At 45.0% G+C, this 21,167-nt stretch overlaps 1 protein-coding gene across 2 annotated transcripts in view; it reads right to left on the reverse strand.

Moving 5' to 3' along the window:
• Window positions 1-423: 423 nt before the first annotated feature.
• LOC132209892 (complement C5-like) overlaps window positions 424-21,167 on the reverse strand; it is a 40,350-nt gene continuing 19,606 nt past the window's right edge. The window contains exons 2-3 of one of the 2 annotated variants that reach the window (XM_059647707.1): window positions 16,757-16,816; window positions 424-747 (exon numbers count right to left, since the gene is read on the reverse strand). In XM_059647707.1, the coding sequence (XP_059503690.1) occupies window positions 526-747; window positions 16,757-16,816 (282 nt within the window). In that variant the 3' untranslated portion in view covers window positions 424-525. Of the gene's footprint in view, window positions 748-14,983; window positions 15,247-16,756; window positions 16,817-21,167 lie in introns of those variants that run through there. The other variant, XR_009446037.1, reaches the window with a different exon arrangement.

The following is a 21,167-nucleotide window of genomic DNA, read 5'->3' on the forward strand; positions in this document are numbered from 1 at the left end:
CTACTATCTCTTGAGGAAGCTTACTTGTTTTTGCACCCAAACTGTGGTGAGAATGTGGAACGCACCGACTGTGTGGGTGGTAGAGGCAGAAACCGTGATAACATTTAACAAGTCTTTGATTGGGCATTTGCGATGCCAAGGCATACAAGGCTCTGGGTCGAGTGCTGGGAAATGTGATGAGAATAGTTCGGGACTTGCATCTTGTGAGGGCACATACAATTTGCTGAAGGGTCTGTTCCATTGCCACCGCACTCTATTATGCTGTCCCTCAATGATCCTATAACAAGTAAGTGAAGGTTTACAGAAACAGATAGTTTTCAAGGACAATGCCAAGAGGAAAAGTGATGCGCAGGCAAAGTGCATGTAAGAATTTAACCAAGGATTAACACCATTGAAGAACTGGAATTTGTGCTAATGCACCAAACCTGCAGATGAAAATGCAGTGTCCAGTTTGATTGCAAACTGCAACAACCACCAGTTAGTAACATGATCAATGGAAATATCTGAATGCCTGTTGTTGTGATCTCAAGCATTTACCTGCGTCGAGTGAAATCCACCACCATAGTTCTGTTGCATCGTTGGCCACCTCGCAATCGGTGTTGCGTAGTCAATGTCATTCCTTGACAATGCTTGAAGCAAGGCATAAGCAATGGTTTCCACAGTCATCGCAGAAGCCTGTGCTGCTTCAATTGGATACGGCTTCTCGTCCTCCAACAATGGAGGCTTTCCAGGAACCAACATCAGAATCTGTCATTTGACAAAGGGATTAGCTGACAATAAAGTTTACATCATATAGATTTTTGTTTGCATTTCACCAACACAACAGTGGTTTTGCTGGTCAAGATCCAGCATTATCTCACCACTGATGTCTACAACATTCTCCATACTTCCCGCTCAGTGATGGGTCCTTTTGTTTGGGAAAAATAGGCACCTTCGAATGCAAATGAATCAAGATGAGCTTTAGTTTCTCATCAGGCTACATGGCAGTTATTACAAGATGTTATGAACAAAAGGTGTAGGAGCAGATGAAACCATTCACCAGTCTGGATGATCTTCTTGCCCTCATCCTGAGGAGGCATCACAGATCTTAACTTACACGCAATTCAAATTATTTCATGCAATGACAAGACTGAATGTTCCGGATACTGCAAATGCCATGGCACCTGGCAGCATCCCACAAACTGTACTGGAACAATGTGCCCCAATTCACCACACCAACAGTAAATGTTCTCCAGTACATTTTTAAACACTTGCAACACTCACATTTCAGAGAAAGATGACGTGTCACGCAATCGGCAGACAAATTGCCCTGACCAATTATGACCTCAATGTATTCTCAATCATCAGCAAAGTAATGCAACATCTGGATGACAGTGCTGTCAAACAGCTGCACACTTCGGCTCAGTTTACTTTTCGTCATGCCACACTTCTCGTAACCTCTTTCAGGATTGACCACAAATATGATCAGAGACACTGAGCTTGAAAAGGAAGGAAAGTGCAATCTGTCATTTCCACCAAGGCAACTTCTGATTGAATGTGGTGTGAAGCAGAGGAATGGAAAATTGAGTCAGTGGCATTCACTGGATACCTGCACTGGTTGAAGTCATGTCTTCATTTGAACCAAAGTGGAGACATGAACGTTCATTGAATATTGTGCAGTTGTCCAGATCCAAACTGCTATATCTCCCACAATTCCATTCCTCTGCATTTTGTACAATAGTCTGTTATGGGGAACCTTCTCGAACGCCTTGCTGAAATCCATATACTCCACATCAACCGGTTTACTCTCATCTACCTGTTTGGTCACCTTCTCAAAGAACTCAATAAGGTTTGTGAGGCACGACCTACCCTTCACAAAACTGTGCTGACTATCCCTAATCAATTTATTCTTTTCTAGATGATTATAAATCCTGTCCCTTAGAACCTTTTCCAACACTTTACCAACAACTGAGGTCAGGCTCACTGGCCGATAATTACCAGGGTTGTCTCTACTCCCCTTCTTGAACAGGAGAACCACAATTGCTATCCTCCAGTCATCTGGCACTATTCCTGCAGACAATGACGAGTTAAAGATCAATGCCAAAGGCTCGGCAATCTCCTCCCTGGATTCCCCAAGGATCCGAGGATAAATCCCATCTGGCCCAGGGGTCATAGCTATCTTCACCCTCTGTAGGATTTCAAATACCTCTTCCTTGTGAACCTCAATCCCACCTAGTCCAGTAGCCTGTATCTCTGTATTCTCCTCGACAACATTGTCATTTTCTCGAGTGAATACTGTTGAAAAATATTCATTTAGCGCTTCCCCTATCTCATCTGACTCCACACACAACTTCCCACTACTATCCTTGATTGGGACTATTCTTACTTTTCTCATTCTTTTATTTCTTAAATACCGATAGAAAACCTTATGGTTTACCCTGATCCTATCCGCCAACAACTTCTCAAGTCTCCTCCTGGCTCTTCTGAGCTCTCTCTTTCGGTCTTTCCTGGCTACCTTGTAACCCTCAAGCACCCGAACTGAGCAATCACATCTTATAGTAACAGAAGCCTTCTGCTTCCTCTTGACCAGAGATTCCACTTCCTTCGTAAACCACGGCTCCCGCGCTCTGCAGCTTCCTCCCGGCCTGACAGGTACATACTTATCTAGGACACACAGGAACTTTTCCTTGAATAAGCTCGACATTTCTATTGTGCCCATCCCTTGCAGTTTCCTTCCCCATCCTATGCTCCCAAAATCTTGCCAAATCTCATCGTAATTGCCTTTCCCCCAGATATAACTCTTGCCCAGTGGTGTACACCTACACCTTTCCATCACTAAAGTAAACATAACAGAATTGTGATCGCTGAGGTTGGCATTTTATTATCTTAGAATTGTGATCGCTATCACCAAGGTGATCACCTACTTCCAAATCTAACACCTGGCCAGGCTCATGACCCAGGACCAAATCTGATGCGGTCACTGCACTCCAATTCCATTAGTCACTACATACCACTTACCTCAGTCACTGCATCCCACTTCCCACAGTCACTGCATCCCATTTTCCTCAGTCACTGCAACCCACTTCACTCAGTCACTGCACCCCAAGGCCCGTCAGGCACTGCATCCCTGTTACCTCATTCACTCCTTCCCATTACGTCAGCCACTGCGTCCCATTTCCCTCAGTCAGTGCAACCCAATTCCTAAAGTCACTGCAACCCATTTCCCACAGTCACTGCATCTCTTTTCCTTCAGTTACTGCAGCCCACTTCACTCAGTCGCTGCATCACATTACCCTCAGTCACTGCATCCCATTACACTCAGTCACTGCATCCCATTGCACTCAGGAGACTGCATCCCATTACACTCAGGAGAATGCATCCCATTACACTCAGTCACTAAATCCCATTACACTCAGTCACTGCATCCCATTTCACTCAGTCATGGCATCCCATTTCACACAGTCACTGCGTCCCAGTTCACTCAGTCAGAGCATTCCATTTCATTCAGTCACTGCAACCCATTTCCCACAGTCACTGCAACCTATTTCCCACAGTCAGTGCATCCTATTTCCCTCAGTCACCGCATCCCATTTCACTCAGTCACCGCTTCCCATGACCCTCAGTCACTGCATGCCATTCCACTCAGTCACTGCATCCCATTTCACTCAGTAACTACATCCCATTTCACTCAGTCACTGCATCTCATTTCCGACAGTCACTTCCTCCCATTTCACTCAGTCACTGCCTGCCATTTCACTCAGTCACTGCATCTCACTTCACTCAGTCACTGCCTCCCACTTCACTCAGTCACGGCCTCCCACTTCACTCAGTCACGGCCTCCCACTTCGCACAGTCACGGCCTCCCACTTCGCACAGTCACTGCCTCCCATTTCAGTCCGTCACTGCATCTCATTTCACTCAGTCACTGCCTCCCAATTCACGCAGTCACTCCGTCCCATTTCAGTCAGTCACTACCTCCCATTTCAATCAGTCACTGCATCCTATTTCCCTTGGTCACTGCGTCCCATTTCACTCAGTCACAACATCCCATTTCACTCAGTCACTGCATCCCATTTCACTCAGTCACTGCATCCCATTTCACTCTGTCACTGCATCCCATTTCACTCTGTCACTGCATCCCATTTCACTCAGTCACTGCATCAAATTTCACTCAGTGACTGCATCCCATTTCATTCAATCACTGCTTCCCATTTTCCTCAGTCACTGCAACCCATTTCACACAGTAACTGCAACCCATTTCCCACAATCACTGCGTCTCCTTTCCCTCAGTCACAGCATCCCATTTCACTCAGTCAGCGCATCCCATTTTCCTCAGTCACTGTATCCCATTTAACTGAGACAGTGAATCTCATTGAACTGAGACGGTGCATCTCATTTCCCTCAGTCACTGCATCTCATTTCCCTCAGTCACTGCATCTCATTTCACGCAGTCACTGCATCCCATTTAACTGAGACAGTGAATCTCATTCAACTGAGACAGTGCATCCCATTACCCTCTGTAACAGCGTTCCATTTCCCACAGTCACTGCATCTACTTACCCTCAGTCACTGCATCCCATTTCACTCAGTCACTGCATCCCATTTCACTCAGCCACTGCATCCCATTTCACTCAGTCATTGCATCCCATTTCCCTGAGCCACTTTATCATATTCACTCAGTCATTGCATCCCAGTTCACTCAGTCACAGCATTGCATTTGACTCAGTCACTACATCCTATTTAGCGGAGACAGTGAATCCTATTCAACTGAGACAGTGCATCCATTTCCCTCAGTCACCGCTTCCCATGACCCTCAGTCACTGCTTCCCATGACCCTCAGTCACTGCTTCCCATGAACCTCACTCACTGCTTCCCATGAACCTCACTCACTGCATCCCAGGTCACTCAGTCACTGCATCCCCGTTGAATCAGTCGCTGCATCCCCGTTGAATCAGTCACTGCATCCCCGTTCAATCAGTCACTGCATCCCATTTCACTCAGTCACTGCATCCCAGTTCACTCAGTTACTGCATCCCATTCCCCTCAGTCAGTGCATCCCATTTCCCACAGTCCCTGCAGCCCATTTAACAGTCAATGCATCGCATTCCAATCTGTCACTGCATAGCATTTCCCTCACTCACTGCAACCCATTTCACGGAGTCAATGCATCGAATTTCACTCAGTCACTGCATCCTTTTTACCTCAGTCACTGCATCCCATTTCCCTCAGTCACTGCATCCCATTTCCCTCAGTCACTGCATCCCATTTCCTTCACACACTGCATCCCACTTCACACAGTCATTGCATCCCATTTCACACAGTCACTGCATCCCATTTGCATCAGACACTGCATTCAATTTCCATCAGTCACTGCATCTCACTTCACTCAATCACTGCATCCCATTTCCCACAGTCACTGCATCCCATTTCACTCAGTCACTGCATCCCATTTCCCGCAGTCACTGCATCCCATTTCACGCAGTCACAGCATCACATTTCACACAGTCACTTCATCTCGTTTCCTACACTCACTGCATCCCATTACCCAAAGTCGCGGCATCCCATTTCCCTCAGTCACGGCATCCCATTTCACGCAGTCACTGCATCCCATTTCACGCAGTCACTGCATCCCATTTCACGCAGTCACTGCATTCAATTTCCATCAATCACTGCATTCAATTTCCATCAGTCACTGCATTCAATTCCCATCAGTCACTGCAATGCATTCCACTCTGTCACTGCGTCCCGTTTCACTCAGTCACTGCATCTCACTTCACTCATTCACTGCATCCAATTTCACGCAGTCACTGCATCCCATTTCCTCAGTCACTGCATCCCATTTCCCTCAGTCACTGCATCCCATTTCCCACAGTCACTGCAACCCATTTCCCACTTTCACTGCGTCTCATTTCCCTCAGTGACTGCACCACATTTCACTCAGTCACTGCACCACATTTCACTCAGTCACTGCACCACATTTCACTCAGTCACTGCCTCCCACTTCACTCAGTCACTGCCTCCCACTTCACTCAGTCACTGCCTCCCATTTCAGTCAGTCACTGCATTCCATTTCCCTCAGTCACTGCATCGCATTTCACGCAGCCAGTGCATCCCATTTCACGCAGCCAGTGCATCCCATTTCACTCAGTCACTGCATCCCATTTCACTCAGTCACTGCATCTCATTTCACTCAGTCACAACGTCTCATTACCCTCAGTCACTGCATGTCATTTCCCTCAGTCACTGCATCCCATTTCACTCAGTGACTGCACCACATTTCACTCAGTGACTGCACCACATTTCACTCAGTCACTGCGTCCCATTTCACTCAGTCACTGCGTCCCATTTCTCTCAGTCACTGCATCCCATTTCACTCAGTCACTGCATCCGATTTCCCACAGTCACTGCAACCCATTTCCCACTTTCACTGCATCCCATTTCCCACAGTCACTGCATCCCATTTCACTCAGTCACTGCATCCCATTTCACTCAGTCACTGCATCGCATTTCACTCAGTCACTGCATCCCATTTCCCTCAGTCACTGCATCTTCTTTCCCTCAGTCACTGCATCTCCTTCACCACAGTCACTGCATCCCATTTCATGCAGTCACAGCATCACATTTCACTCAGTCACTGCATCGTATTTTACTCAGTCACTGCATCCCATTAAACTCAATCACTGCATCTCCTTCACCATAGTCACTGCATCCCATTTCCATCAGTCACTGTTTCCCTTATCTCACAGACACTGCATTCAATTTCCCACACTCACTGCATCCCATTTCCCATCATCACAGCATCTCCTTTCCCTCAGTCTCTGCATCACAATTCACTCAGTGATTGCATCCCATTTCCCTCAGTCACTGCATCACATTTCACTCAGTCACTGCATCCCATTTACTCAATCACTGCGTCTCCTTCACCACAATCACTGCATCACATTTCCATCAGTCACTGTTTCCCGTATCTCACAGACGATGAATTCAATTTCCCACACTCACTGCATCCCATTTCCCTCAGTCACTGCATCCCATTTCGATCAGACACTGCAGCTCATGTCACTCTGTCACTGCATCCAATTTCCATCAGTCACTGCATCCCATTTCACCCAGTCACTGCATCCCATTTCACCCAGTCACTGCATCCCATTGCACTCAGTGATGCATCCCATTTCAAGCAGTCACTGCATCACATTGCACTCAGTGACTGCATCGCATTTCACTCAGTCACTGCATTCCACTTCACGCAGTCACTGCATCCCATGTCCGTGTGTCACTGCATCCCATGTCCGTGTGTCACTGCATCCCATGTCCCTAAGTCACTGCATCGCATGTCCCTAAGTCACTGCATCGCATGTCCCTCAGTCACTGCATCGCATGTCCCTCAGTCACTGCATCGCATGTCCCTCAGTCACTGCATCCTATTTCACTCAATGGCTGCATCACATTTCACACAGTGACTGAATCACATTTCACTGAGTCACTGCGTCCCATTTCACACAGTCACTGCGTCCCATTTCACGCACTCACTGCATCGCATTTCACTCAGTCACTGCATCGCATTTCACTCAGTCACTGCATCGCATTTCACTCAGTCACTGCGTCCCATTTCAGACAGTCACTGCATCTCCTTTCCTCAGTCACTGCAGCCCATTTCACGAAGTCACTGCTGCCCATTTCACTCTGTCCCTGCGGCCCATTTCCACAGTCACTGCATCCCATTCCCCTCAGACACAGCATGCTATTTCCCACAGTCACCGCATCTCCTTTCCTCCGTTACTGCATCCCATTTCATTCAGTAAGGGCAGCGCATTTCACTCATTCACTGCATCCCATTGCACTCAGACACTGCATCCCATTTCCCTCAGTCACAGCACCCCTTTTCCCACAGTCAGTGCATCTCCTTTCCTCAGTCACTGCATCCCATTTCACTGTCACTGCAACACATTTCGCACAGTCACTGCAGCCCACTTCACGCAGTCACTGCATCCCATTTAAGAGTCACTGCATCCCAAAACCGTCAGTCACAGCATGCCATTTCTCTCAGTCACAGCATGCCATTTCCCACAGTCACTGCATCTCCTTTCCCTCAGTCACTGCATCCCATTAACCTCAGTCACAGCATCCCATTTCACTCAGTCACTGCATTCCATCTCCCTCAGTCACTGCATCCCATTCGCCACAGTCACCGCATCCCATTTCCCAAATACACGGAATCACCTTTCCCTCAGTCACTGCCTCCCATTACCCTCAGTCACTGCATCCCATTTCACTCAGTCACAGCATCCCATCTCCATGAGTCACTGCATCCCAGTTCACACATTCACTGCAGCCCATTTCACTCAGTCACTGCATCCCATTTCACTCAGACACTGCAACCCATTTCCCACAGACACTGGATCCCATTTCACTCAGTCACTGCATCCCATTAGACATAGTCACAGCATCCCAGTTTACTCAGTCACTGCAACCCAGTTCAATCAGTCTCGGCATCCCATTCCCCTCAGTCACTGCAATCCATTACCCTCAGACACAGCATGCCATTTCCCACAGTCACTGCATCTCCTTTCCATCAGTCAACGAATCCCATTTCCATCAGTCACTGCATCCCATTTCCATCAGTCACTGTATCCCATTTCCCTCAGTCACTACAACCCATTTCCCGCAGTCACTACAACCCATTTCCCGCAGTCACTGCATCCTATTTCACTCAGTCACTGCATCCCATTTCCCTCAGACACTGCATCCCATGACTGTCAGTCACTGCATCCCATTACACTCAGTCACTGCCTCCCATTGCACTCAGTCACTGCCTCCCATTACCCTCAGTCACTGCATCGTATTTCACTCAGTCACTGCATCCCATTACCGTCAATCACTGCATCCCATTACCCTCAGTCACTGCATCCCAGTTCACACAGTCACTGCATCCAGTTTCACTGAGTCACTGCATCCCGTTTCACTGAGTCACTGAATCGCATTTGTTGTTCTCACTTGAATGCAATGGTCATGAATCTCCTCCAATGGCTTGTCATGTATTTCCAATGCAAAATTTTACCAAGTTTTGATTTTCAATTTTGATTACATGTGTTTCCTCTATTCTATAAGATGCTGCAATAAACTCAAATTTGACAAATCATAATTCAACCACCATTACCTACAGAGTTAATTTCATCAAACAGATCCAATTAGAATTGTCACATTCCCAAATCCTGATTCAAGTTTTTCTAATTGTGGCCACGTGGTTAAGAAAAAAGACACTTAGAATCAGAGACATGTACAGTCGGGAAACAGATCCTTTGGCCCAATTTGTCTATGTTGACCAGATATCCTAAATTAATTTAGTCCCATTTGCCAGCATTTGGCCCATATTCCTCTCAACCCATCCTATTCATATACCCATCCACATGCCTTTTAAACGTACAAGCCTCCACCACTTCCTCTGGCAGCTCACTCCATACATGCACCACTATGAAAAAAATCCGGTCCATTTTAAATCTTCCCTCTCTCATTTTTAACCTATTCCCTCCAGTTTTGGATTCCAGCAACCCGGGGAAAAGATCTTGGCTGTTCGCTCTATCCACGTCCCTCGTAATTGTATAAACTTCTTTCTGGTCAGCCCTGAACTCCAAAGTTCCAAGAAATAGCTGCCTGTTCAAGCCCACGGTATACCTCCAACCTCTGGTGCTCGTAACATCCTTGTAGATCTTCTCTGAACCCTTTCAAGTTTACAACATACAACAATACAGCGCAGAACAGGCCCCTCAGCCCTCAATGTTGCGCCTACATCCTTCCTCTCGCAAGGAGACCAAAATCGATTGCAGTATTCCAAAAGCAGCCGAATCAACGTCCTACATGGCTGCTAAGTGATCTCCCAACTCCTATACTCAATGCAATGACCGATAAAGGCGAGCACACCAAATGTCTCCTTCATATCCTTTCGACCGGTGGCTGTACTTTGATGGAACTACGAAACTGCACTCCAGCGTCTCTTTATTAAGCAACACTCCCCACAACCTTCAGTGTAAACGTGCTGCCCTGATTTGTCTTTCCAAAATGTAGCACCTCACATTTGTCTAAGCTCAACACCATCTGCCAGTCCTCAGTTTATTGGCCCTTGTCAATGCCCCATTGTATTCTGAGGTGACCTTGTGGGCTGGCTACTACACCTTCAATCATTGGGAAACTTACTAACCACACCTTCTATTTTCATATCCAAATCATTGCATCACTTCAACTCCCCCTCCCAATCCCTGAATGACATGTCCATCCTGGGCCTCTTCCAGTGTCACAACCAAACCACCCACAAACTGGAGGAGCAGCACCTCATATTCCGCCTCGGGAGATTCCAACTCAATAGCCTCAATGTGGACTTGGCCACCCTCAAAATCTCCCCACCCGCCAGCCTCATCCCAAGACTCGTTCCTCCCATCATCCCCGCCTCCATGACCTGTCCGCCTTCTCTCCCACCTATCCACTCCTCCCACCTCACTGACCAACTCCCACCACTGCTTGGAATTATTATTCTTTTCACACTTCATCAGCTCGATGTTATTTCTAAAATCTATTTTCCAATTGTTGGAAAAAGTGAGATAAAGAGAAGTGAAAGAAGTTACATTCTTACCATTCGTGAAATCTCTGAATATTCTTCTGTTGAAAGGCCGCCAAGGAACGATGCAAATCTTTTGTCACAAACGCTGTGAGGGAGACAACTTTTTCGGTTCCACTAACTCCACCCTCAGGAAGACAAACCCACGTAACATATCTAGTCACTTAAAACATACTCTATTGTTGCCCAAGGTGGAGAGCTGGATGAACACAGCAGGCCAAGCAGCATCAGAGGAGCAAGAAAGCTGATGTTTCGGGACGAGACCCTACTTCAGAAAATTGGCGCTGGAGAATCTGAGATAACAAGGTGTAAAGCTGGATGATACTGCTTGACCTGCTGTGTTCATCCAGCTTTACACCTTCTTATCTCAGATTCTCCAGCATCTGCAGTTCCTACTGCCTCTATTGTTGCCCTTTCACTTTACTGAACTAATATGAGCCAGTAGTTTTGTTTAGGCTCGTGTAATCTTACGGTTATTGGCCTGTACAAAATCCTGAATTAATTTTGATCGACTGACGGGAGGAGATGAATTTTATAGAAATTTTTGTTTTCTACCAATTTGCAGAGGGCATCGTGGGCGATTGAAGGACAGTGTTATTATCCTCCAGGTCTGCGGACTGCATCGTTACCAACTTGCCCATTTGCATATACATACAATATTCATTATGTACCAATGAAACATAATAAACCAATACTACGTACTAAAAACAACCCTCACATATCAATGGAAATTTAATATTTATCATAGAGTTTGAAGGATTGAATTCAATGATACAAAGCAAAAACCAGTGAAGATGAGTGCAGTTGGTCAGCACTTTTGCCACTAAGTGGAGGTTGGCAGTTTGAGGCCACCCAGGAACAAGCAAGCTCTGTCTAACTCCAAGGGCAGCACGGTGGCTCAGTGGTTAGCACCGCTGACTCACAGCGCCAGGGACCCAGGTTCGATCCCACCGTTGGACGATTTTCTGTGCGGAGTTTGTATATTCTGCCCATGCCTGCAAGGGTTCCTGCTGGGTGCTCTGGTTTCCTCCCACAAGATGTGCAGGCTCGGTGTATGGGCCATGCCAAACTTGCCCATTGTGTTTAGGGATGTGTAGATTAGGTGTGTTAGTCATGGGAAATGTAGGGTTACTGAGGAAAGGGTCGGGGGATGAGTCAGGGTGAGATGCTCTTTGGAGGGTGGCCGTGGACGTTTTGGGTCAAAAAGTGCTTGTTTCCACACCGTAGGGATTCTATGACATGGAAGTATCTTTTGAAGTGGACATTCATGGGTATGCTATAACAGAGACCTTGAAATACTGCACAACAAATATTTGGAACTAGACTGTCAATTCAGACATAACATCAAAAAAGGTCATGGAAGTTGTCACCGATATAAAGCAGGATTGATGAAAATCCAGCAGGAAATGGTGTCAAAAGGCACAGTATCTTTTATTCATCTCCAGTTATTTTGTCCAAGGCACTGGATGCTGGCAGGATTGAAACATTTAAGAAATGCTTCACAAATCACATATAAGGACCTGCACATCTTTGAACAATGGGAGGAAACTGCGGCACCTGGCAGAAGCCCCTCGCAGACGCGGGGAGGACATGTCAGTTCCACACAGATAGTTACCCAAGACTGGAATCTCAATTGGCTCCCCAGTGCATGAGCAGCTCTAACCACTGAGCAACTACTTTGCCCAGAAGGGGTTTTATAAGCACATACATTATTTCCATTAAGACAGATCCAATCCTCTACGTCCAATCAAAATAACATCTTGTAGATATCATGACAACAATCATAAATGATTTTGAATAAGTAAATCAAAAAAATTGAAATAGTTTCCAAGCCTAAATACTAGATATGGTGCAGTTAAAATGAATAGTGCAACAACAAAAAGGCCATATTTTATGTGACGATCGGTAACACTTGAAAACTTGCAACAATTCGTCGCCAGTAGTGCTCTGAAGTGGCTTGATGGTGCACTCCTTCAGACACTGGAATGAAACTCCAAAGATCACAAATTCTCCTTCAATACCGTGTTGGAACAGTGACTGCATCAACCTGTGTTTATGGGCCTGACTGGAAACCCACACAACATGCATAAACAAAAAAAAACTAAGGTGATAGGAGAAAAAAATGTATGTATGCAACGTCTTTGAAAAGCGATTATTTGTAGCGGCTGCAAGCCCATAAGGAATCTCGTTTCGCAGATTATATTCATTTGCACTGCAGGTCATGCCAGTCAGAATCAGTTTTCGTTTCATGACAGATAACTAAAATGTCCATTACAATGAACTTTGGTTGATCAGAAGATTTTAAGTAAGGACTATGTCTTGTGTGAGCTGACAGCATGAGGGGATGGAGAAGGTACATGCACTGCTGGCATCTTGACACCATTGAATGAGCAAGCGTGGACGCAAAGGTTGTAACAGGTAACAATTGTACAGGCAATATCTTTTGAGCTCCTTCCGAGCAGGCCTGGAATACTCTAAAGCTGTGCTGGACCCTCACTTCCTCCACCTTACGTATGCTGCCTTTTCTTTTTGACAAGAAGCACCTCTGTACCCGTCATCCAAGGCTCCTTAATCTTACCCCTTCTTACCTGTCTCAGAGGAACAAATTTATACATCACTCGCAACAACTGCTCCTTGAACAGCCTCCACATGTCTGCCGCGCCCCTTCTGTGGAACAATTGCTCCCATCTGTACTTTCCAACTCCTGTCTGATAGCATCATAGTTTCCTTGACCCCAGTGAAATGTCTTCCCCTGGTAACTGCTCCTTTCCTTTTCCATGGCTATGGTAAATGTGAGGCTCTTGCGGTCACTGTCGCCAAAGTGTTCTCCCACCATGCGATCTGACACCTGTCCTGGCTCATCGCCGAGCACCAAATCCAAAATGGCCTCCCGCCTCGTCGGCCTGTCCACATACTGATTCAGGAAACCGTCCTGAACACACCTGACAAAAACGGCTCCATCCAAACCATCTGCACTAAGGAGGTTTCAATCTATGTTGGGAAAGTTGAAGTCACCCATAACAACAACCCTGATCCGTTTGCACTTTTCAACAATCTGCCGGCCAATGAGTTCTTTGATCCCCCAACTGCTATTTGGGGGGTCTGTAGAAAACCCCCAGTGAAGTGACTGCTGCCTTGCTGTTCCGAACTTCCACCCATACTGACTCAGTCGACAAACCTTCCTTGGCAACCTCAGCCCATACCACCTCAGTAGACGAGTCCTCAAAGGTTCTTTCAGCCACCGTTGTACTGTCCTTGACCAACAAAGCCACACCTCCCCCTCTTTTACCACCTTCCCAGACGTTAATCAAAGATCTAAACCCGAGAACCTGCAACATCCATTCCTGACTCTGCTCTATCCGTGCCTCCGAAATGGCCACAACATCGAAGTCCCAGGTACCTATCCTAGCTGCAAGCTCACCTACATTAATCCGGATACTCCCGGCATTAAAGTCGTCACACTTCAATCCAGCTTACTGTCTGCCAGCACAGTCCTGTGACAGTGAGGTCCTGACCATGTCCTCCCTACGCTCATCCTCCTGTGTACTAGGACTACACCTCAGTTTCCCATCCCCCTTCTGAGCTCGTTTGAATCCACCCGAATGGCACTAGCCAATTTCCCACCCAGGATATTCGTGCCCCTCTGGTTCAAGTGGAGACCGTCCTGTTTGTACAGGTCCCACCTTCCCCAGAATGAGCCCCAATTGTCCATCTACCTGAAGCCCTCCCAACTGCACCATCCCTGCAGCCACGTGTTCAGCTGAAATCTCTCCCTGTTCTTTGCCTCGCTATCACGTCTACAGGTGACAAACCAGAGATGTTCCAGCTCTCGGCTTCCACCCGAGCTCCCTCAAATCCTGCCTGACATCCCTATCCCTCTTTCTACATATACCATTGGTGCCTATGTGGATCACGACTTGGGCTGGTCACCCTCTCCCTTCAGGACCCGAAAGAGACAATCCGAGACATCACAGACACTGGAACCTGGTAGTCAACACACCAATCGTGAGTCTCTTTCGTTCCCGGCAAATCTTCTATCAGTCCCTCTAACTATTGAGTCCCCAATGACTATCACTCTCTTGCTATCCCCGCTTCCCTTCTGTGCAAGAGGGACAGACTCTGTGCCAGAGACCTGCACCCTACTGCATACCCCTGCTAAGTCGTCGCCCGGAACAGTATCCAAAATGGTATCGTTGTTTTTCAGGGGAACGACCACAGGGGAAGGTTAGTCAAGCTACACCGGGTAAACGTGCATTTTTGGCTGAAGAAACATGTGTTTCAATGTGAGCTGATGGAAGAAGCTAATGGAGTCAAAGCTAAACATTTCGACAATAAGACAACCATTCTTAAAAGCAGCAAACAGCGTGAAAAAGAAATGAGCTGCTTTAATATCCACTTAAAATTTATGTGGAATATCAGATGGAATTTTCTTATTGACTCCATTGTGCAATCATGTCGAGCTAAAAATGTTCACTGCATTAATTAATACTGACCAGAAACAGACTTTGTAGTAAATGGTTTGACGATTTTCTGTATCTGGAACATCCCTTTTCTTTCTCGAACGAAGATCGTACCAACCGATGGTCCCAAACTGTGAGTCAAACGGATGGGACACATAATCTTTAAATTCCTCATCAAAACAGTCTAATCATATGGTTCTGTGCAATAAAAGAGAAAGAATAAACATGTTTCCCACAATTTTGCTGATGTTTACGAACAGAATGCTCAAATTCAAAAAGTTTGGGCTGGCATGTCTGCTTCCTCCAGCCTGTTTAAACTGTTCCATTCAATGTGAAATTTGTCATAAGTTTTCGCACACAGGTCTATGTGATCTGCGCCACCACCTTCTATTAGTCATACATGCTTTCCCCATCTTCCTGTAATACATTCCTTGAAGTGTTCAATGGGATTTTGATTTGAAATCTTATCGTCATATTCTTTTGATTCTCAAGCATCAATGAATCTGATGTTGCCGCCATTCCGTGCAGTGCACAGCACGTCAAACGGGAGTCTTACTCTTGCCATGAGCACTGAGGTAGTATGGGGTCACAACTGTCTCATAGTTCAGAATGAAATTCTACATATAGGGCTATGAAGAGTCATGCAGTTAATTTTATTTGACATGCTATTTCTTTTCTTCACAAATATGCTGGTTTTAAAGTGATCTTCACCCTCATTTAAAATGAATTCAATATCCAACCATCTGTAAAACTAGCAGATCCAAATTTTAATTTGAGTTCAGTGTTACACAAATATATGACTTTTTTAAAAATTAGTTCGAGTCAACATTAACATTTCATTCCCTGACAGCGGGTGAACTTAATTTTAAACTCCAATTTTCCTTCGGTATGAACGGAGAGGTGAGCCTTTTTGCAAGCACCGAAAGTCTCCACCAGTTTATGCTGAAACTTACGGAACTGGAAGTTTCACAAATATGTTCCTATTAAACACTAATTCCTATTGAAGCAGTATGAAGCTAAATTCATTCAACTGGACAGCAAAAACGGTCAAGATTTTAAAAGCAAGCAACTATTTTGAAGTCACTCTCTGAACTAAATTCCATCTTGGTGTCTGAGAGTCCATAGGTTCCTCATTCTCAACGAATCATTCAACTGTCATGCAAATACTGAAACACACAGACAAAAAACATCAATGTTAACGGTCATTAAGATTTTGAGAGTGATTTGGAATTCGTACTCAATACCCGCTGGGGAAAATCTGTTCCAATCTGGATAGTACTCACTTATTACCATCCCACCTACCTTCCCCAGCACCTCCTCCCCCTCCACGCTATTTGTTTCTGAGCTCCCTTCCACCCTCCATTTCTCAGGAAGGGTCCTGACCCAAAACCTCAACTTTCTTGAGCCTCTGATGCTGCCTGCCCTGCTGTGTTCCTCCAGCTCCACAATGTGTTATCTCAGACACCAACATTGGCAGTTCGTACTATCTGGATAACTCATTCTCACCTTGTCACAAGTGATTTATACTCATTATCTTTTCAGATGACGCATGTACATGTATATACATAAATATACATCTTGCACTTTTATGCCTGAACCACTAACCTAGAGGATATTTTAAAAGAGTCTCTTCATGTCTGCATGAAAGAGAAATCATCAAGGTCATAACTTTCATTTTCGGAATAACTCGAACATTCAAAGTACTCACAGTCAGTGTCCCATTTCCTTGGCCAGTCAATTTGATGTGAATCTTTCTTCCAAGTGGAAACTGTAACAGCAATTATATTTGAGAGTCAAACACTTCATTGCATCATCAATATTTCCTTGTCTGTTTGAAGCATAACATAATGAAATAATCATGGACAGATTGGCCAACAGTGTAATTTAATGTGTGTTATGGCAACTCAAAATCACAACCATTGAAGTGATCTTTAAAAAGCTGTTGTCATACAACAGAGCACTTTTTGAGATGCAGTGATGAACATACTTCCTGAGATGCAAATAATATATGCCAAATTAATTCCAAAGAATATCTTTACAATGAAAAAGAAGCTAAAAATCTCTTGACATTGCGAAGCTTGTCAGATTGCTATTAGTCAATGGAAATCGTTCAGAACAATTATTTATTCCCAGATGAAAAGGAAGTGTGTACATTTCATGACAACAAAATGTGAGGCTGGATGAACACAGCAGGCCAAGCAGCATCTCAGGAGCACTTTTGTCCTCCTGAGATGCTGCTTGGCCTGCTGTGTTCATCCAGCCTCACATTTTGTTGTCTTGGAATCTCCAGCATCTGCAGTTCCCATTATCTCGTATACATTTCATTTTCACATCTTCTCCAAGAGAGAAAAAAAAACACCTTCATGAATGCATTGTCAAACAAGAAGACTCACAAAAAAAAAGTCATTTGCCCCATTGAATATTCCTCCATCATTCGGTGAGATCATGGTTGATCTCATTACATTTATCATGACACAGCATTTCCACCAAACCCTCCTTATAGCTAATACATTCCGATCCAAGTAACATCCTGGTAAATCTCTGTTTCTGTGCCATGCCTTGTCTTTCTAAATAATTTTTCAGTCATCTACAAATTTAGCCACAGCACATGCACCTCTTTCCTCCAAGTCATTAATAAACAAGCACAAGAGCTGTGGTTCCTTCAGCGCGACCTCATTTCTTACCGACAAGCCAACCCTGGCATCTCTGTCCATTTGTATCGGAGATAATGGGAACTGCAGATGCTTCAGAATCCAAGATAACAAAGTGTGGATCTGGATGAACGCAGCAGGATGAACACACAGAAGTAGAAGGGTCTCGGCACAAAACGTCAGCTTTTACGCTCCTGAGATGCTGCTTGGCCTGCTGTGCTCATCCAGCTCCACACTTTGTTATCTCTGTCCATTTGCCTGTTCTTTCTATCGGACATGAATCATTGGTTATTTCGTTCCCAACACTTATCCCCTAACAACCACCTCTCTGTGATACCCAGAGTGATGCATCTGTCAATTTCAATCTGCACCACAAAGTCATTCACTTTGTTTCATACACTCCCTGCAATTCAATACAAGATCTTCAGTCTGGCATTTGCAGCCACCCTTCTTATCTGCTGCAGCTGAAGTGAGACTCCTGACCATTTCCATACTTTTTGTCCTATTACTTGCTCTGGAAACTTTGCTGAGCACTTACCAGCTTCTAACTTTTTCCACAATTTTCCATGCAACTGAGCTCACCCACTCCACACTTTTTATTTTAACGCCCTAGCCCAGACCTAGCTCTGTATTTTGCGAGGATACTTGTCCCAATATGATTCTCGTCGAGCCTATAACACCAGAACGACTCCCTCCTTCCCCATACCGATGCCAATGTCCCATGAATTCAAACACATTTCTGCCATGCCACCATTTGAACAACGTACATCTATAATTATGTTCACACCGTGCCAAATTGCTCAGGTAATAATCCAGAGATTATTACCATTCTGGTTCTGCTTTCTCACCTCAGCACCTCGGTGCTCATAATCCCTCAGGAGATCCTCTTTCCTCTTTCTTCCATATCAATGGTACCTGTGTGGACCACGATAGCTGGATTTCTACTCCTCCCACTTCAAGTTCCTTTGTAGCCGAGATGGAATATCCTGAACCTGGGCACCAGGCAGGCAACACTACTTTCGAGACTCTCAATCCTGGTCACAACGAACAGTGTTCATTCCCCGAACTATACTACCTCTGATTATAACCACATTTCACTTTTTATCCCCTCCTGAATGTCCCACCTGTACCACAGTGCTACAGTCAGTTTACTCATCTTCCCTATACCCTGCACTCTCATCCACACAGGAAGAAAGAATCTCAAACCTGTTAGATAAGATCAAAGGCCAAGGTTCCTTCTGCACTACATCCTGGATCCTTCCACCTGCCCTGTTCTTTGTCATTGGCCACTGACCGAGTTTCAGCTAGTTAATCTAAGGTGTGTGACTGCCTCCTGAAGCACAGCATTCCCTGGTAACTCTGCCCCACATGATTTGTTGATTGGTCAAAACTGAGATTCCAGTTCATCAACCGTAAGCTGGAGTCTGGGGCCTGACCACTCGCCCGTCATGTAGGTACAAATCATCATCTGGCCTGGCATCTCCATTTCAATTACTTCGATCTTAATTTGATTTGAAAACATTCTGGTCTTTTAGTTTGTAGCCTGTAAATATTTCTCCGATTTACTTTCAATCTGAAAGCTACCGATAATAGATTCTTAAACCAGTAGCGATCACCAACCAATGAACCTGGTTCACCCTCTCGGTCCCTGATTCTGGCTTCAATTCACCCTGTCTCAAAAAAAAAATGCTTATGAACTATCAGGCAAAAAAAGCAAGCAAATGGCACCTCTTACCCTCTGCACTGACTTCCCGCGTTGCCACCAAGTTCCCCAAAATATATATTCACTTGGTACATTGGAGCCCAAAATTAGATGGTGTGGGTTTAAGGTGAGCTGCAAAAGATTTAGAAGGGACGTCAGGGTAGCCTTTTCACCCAGATGGTGGTGTGTGTGTGTAATGAGCTGCATGGTTAAGTGATAGAGTTTGGTACAATTACAATATTTGAAAGGATGGGTCTGTGTTTAGGAAGGGTGTAGAGGGATATGGGTCAAATACTGGCAAATGGTGCAAGATTTATTTGAGATATGCAGTTGGCATGGACGAGGTGAACTGAAGGGTCTGTTTCCATTCTTCACAACTTTATGACTCAATGATTTGGTGAATTTCTGACGACTAGTTACATACAGGATATTTGTTACTGGAAGTTGATTATCCCATTGAATATCAAGCAGGGTGCTTTTGCATTGCCTTCTGTTGGAGATAATCCCAGCCCGGCAATATTGAAGGACTATTCTTGTTTGCCATTCATCAGCTAAACTTGAATGGTGCCTACATATTTTGAAATAACAACACAGACGACTGCAGTAACTGAGGACTGTGAAACTGTGCTGAGGAATCAGTTTCAGTACAGTTGTGTCACTGATGTTTTCACTCCCTGTCAATATGGCCTGTTTGTGAGCATTACAATCTTGGCTCAAACAGAGACATTCTCTTTCGAAATGCACATTCGAGTGGCACGAACGTGGAACCAGATCATGGAAACAGCACTGGAGGGGAGTGGGGATTAAGAACTGGCAGGAAAACAAATGCATTCTCAAAATTTTTACATGAGAAGAAGGAGTTGATTCTTCCTTTGAGGAATGACACCGTAACAGCGAAAATACTTTATTATAATGAAGGGAAAACTGTATCCATTTTATTGGTTTCATTAAAATAATGGCAATAAACTGCTGGAATAATCTGGCACTGACCATTGAAAAATCCTGGATGTTTTCAGAGATAGCTGGACTTTCCTAGGCTGAGAAAGTGCTGACACTTTATGAGCGATGTGGTTTTGAAAAAGAAACACTTTCTGAGCACAGTTGATGGAAGAGACAAACAAGTGCCATTGGCTACTACGTCTGAATATATCAGACCTTTCATGGCTGCTACCACATGGAATCATACAATTGAGAAAAGACTCATTGAGGTTGCACCACCAGGTGCTGATACAAGTGCTTTCTAAAGTTTGGGATGTTGCCTGCCTCAGCCACCCTCCTAAGCAGTGGATTCCAGACAGCACATAGTCTCATCACAAATAGGACAAACGTCTCCTGACAGAATCCGAAGTCCATACCGAAAATTTCTTTGGAATATTATGAGGACAGTGAGCACGGTGATCTGTACTTTCGCTCTTTATTGTTTCAGCCAATGTTCCAACATCATTTGAAGTGAGATCAGAGTAACTTCCCATGCCGCCCATGTTACTTCTGTCATTGCAGCATCAAGGACCCCGAACAAAAATGTGCCCGATGCGAATTGGGGAGAATCCTGCACGAGTAATGTCCTCGATTGAACAAAGGGAAAATCAATCTCTGAAAGTTGTCATTCAAGTCACTTGTCATCCTGGATAGGCATTAAACTGCTGCTCCTTGACTATATGAGGTATTGAAAAAAAATCATTGAACCCCTTATAAACAACTTTGTGTCTACTTCTGCAGCACTTGGATTAGAAGTGTTTCACGAAGGCAGCTCTATGTTATTTTCT

The sequence above is a fragment of the Stegostoma tigrinum genome, chromosome 8 (genome assembly GCF_030684315.1).
Source record: "Stegostoma tigrinum isolate sSteTig4 chromosome 8, sSteTig4.hap1, whole genome shotgun sequence".
Taxonomy (NCBI): Eukaryota; Metazoa; Chordata; class Chondrichthyes; order Orectolobiformes; family Stegostomatidae; genus Stegostoma; species Stegostoma tigrinum.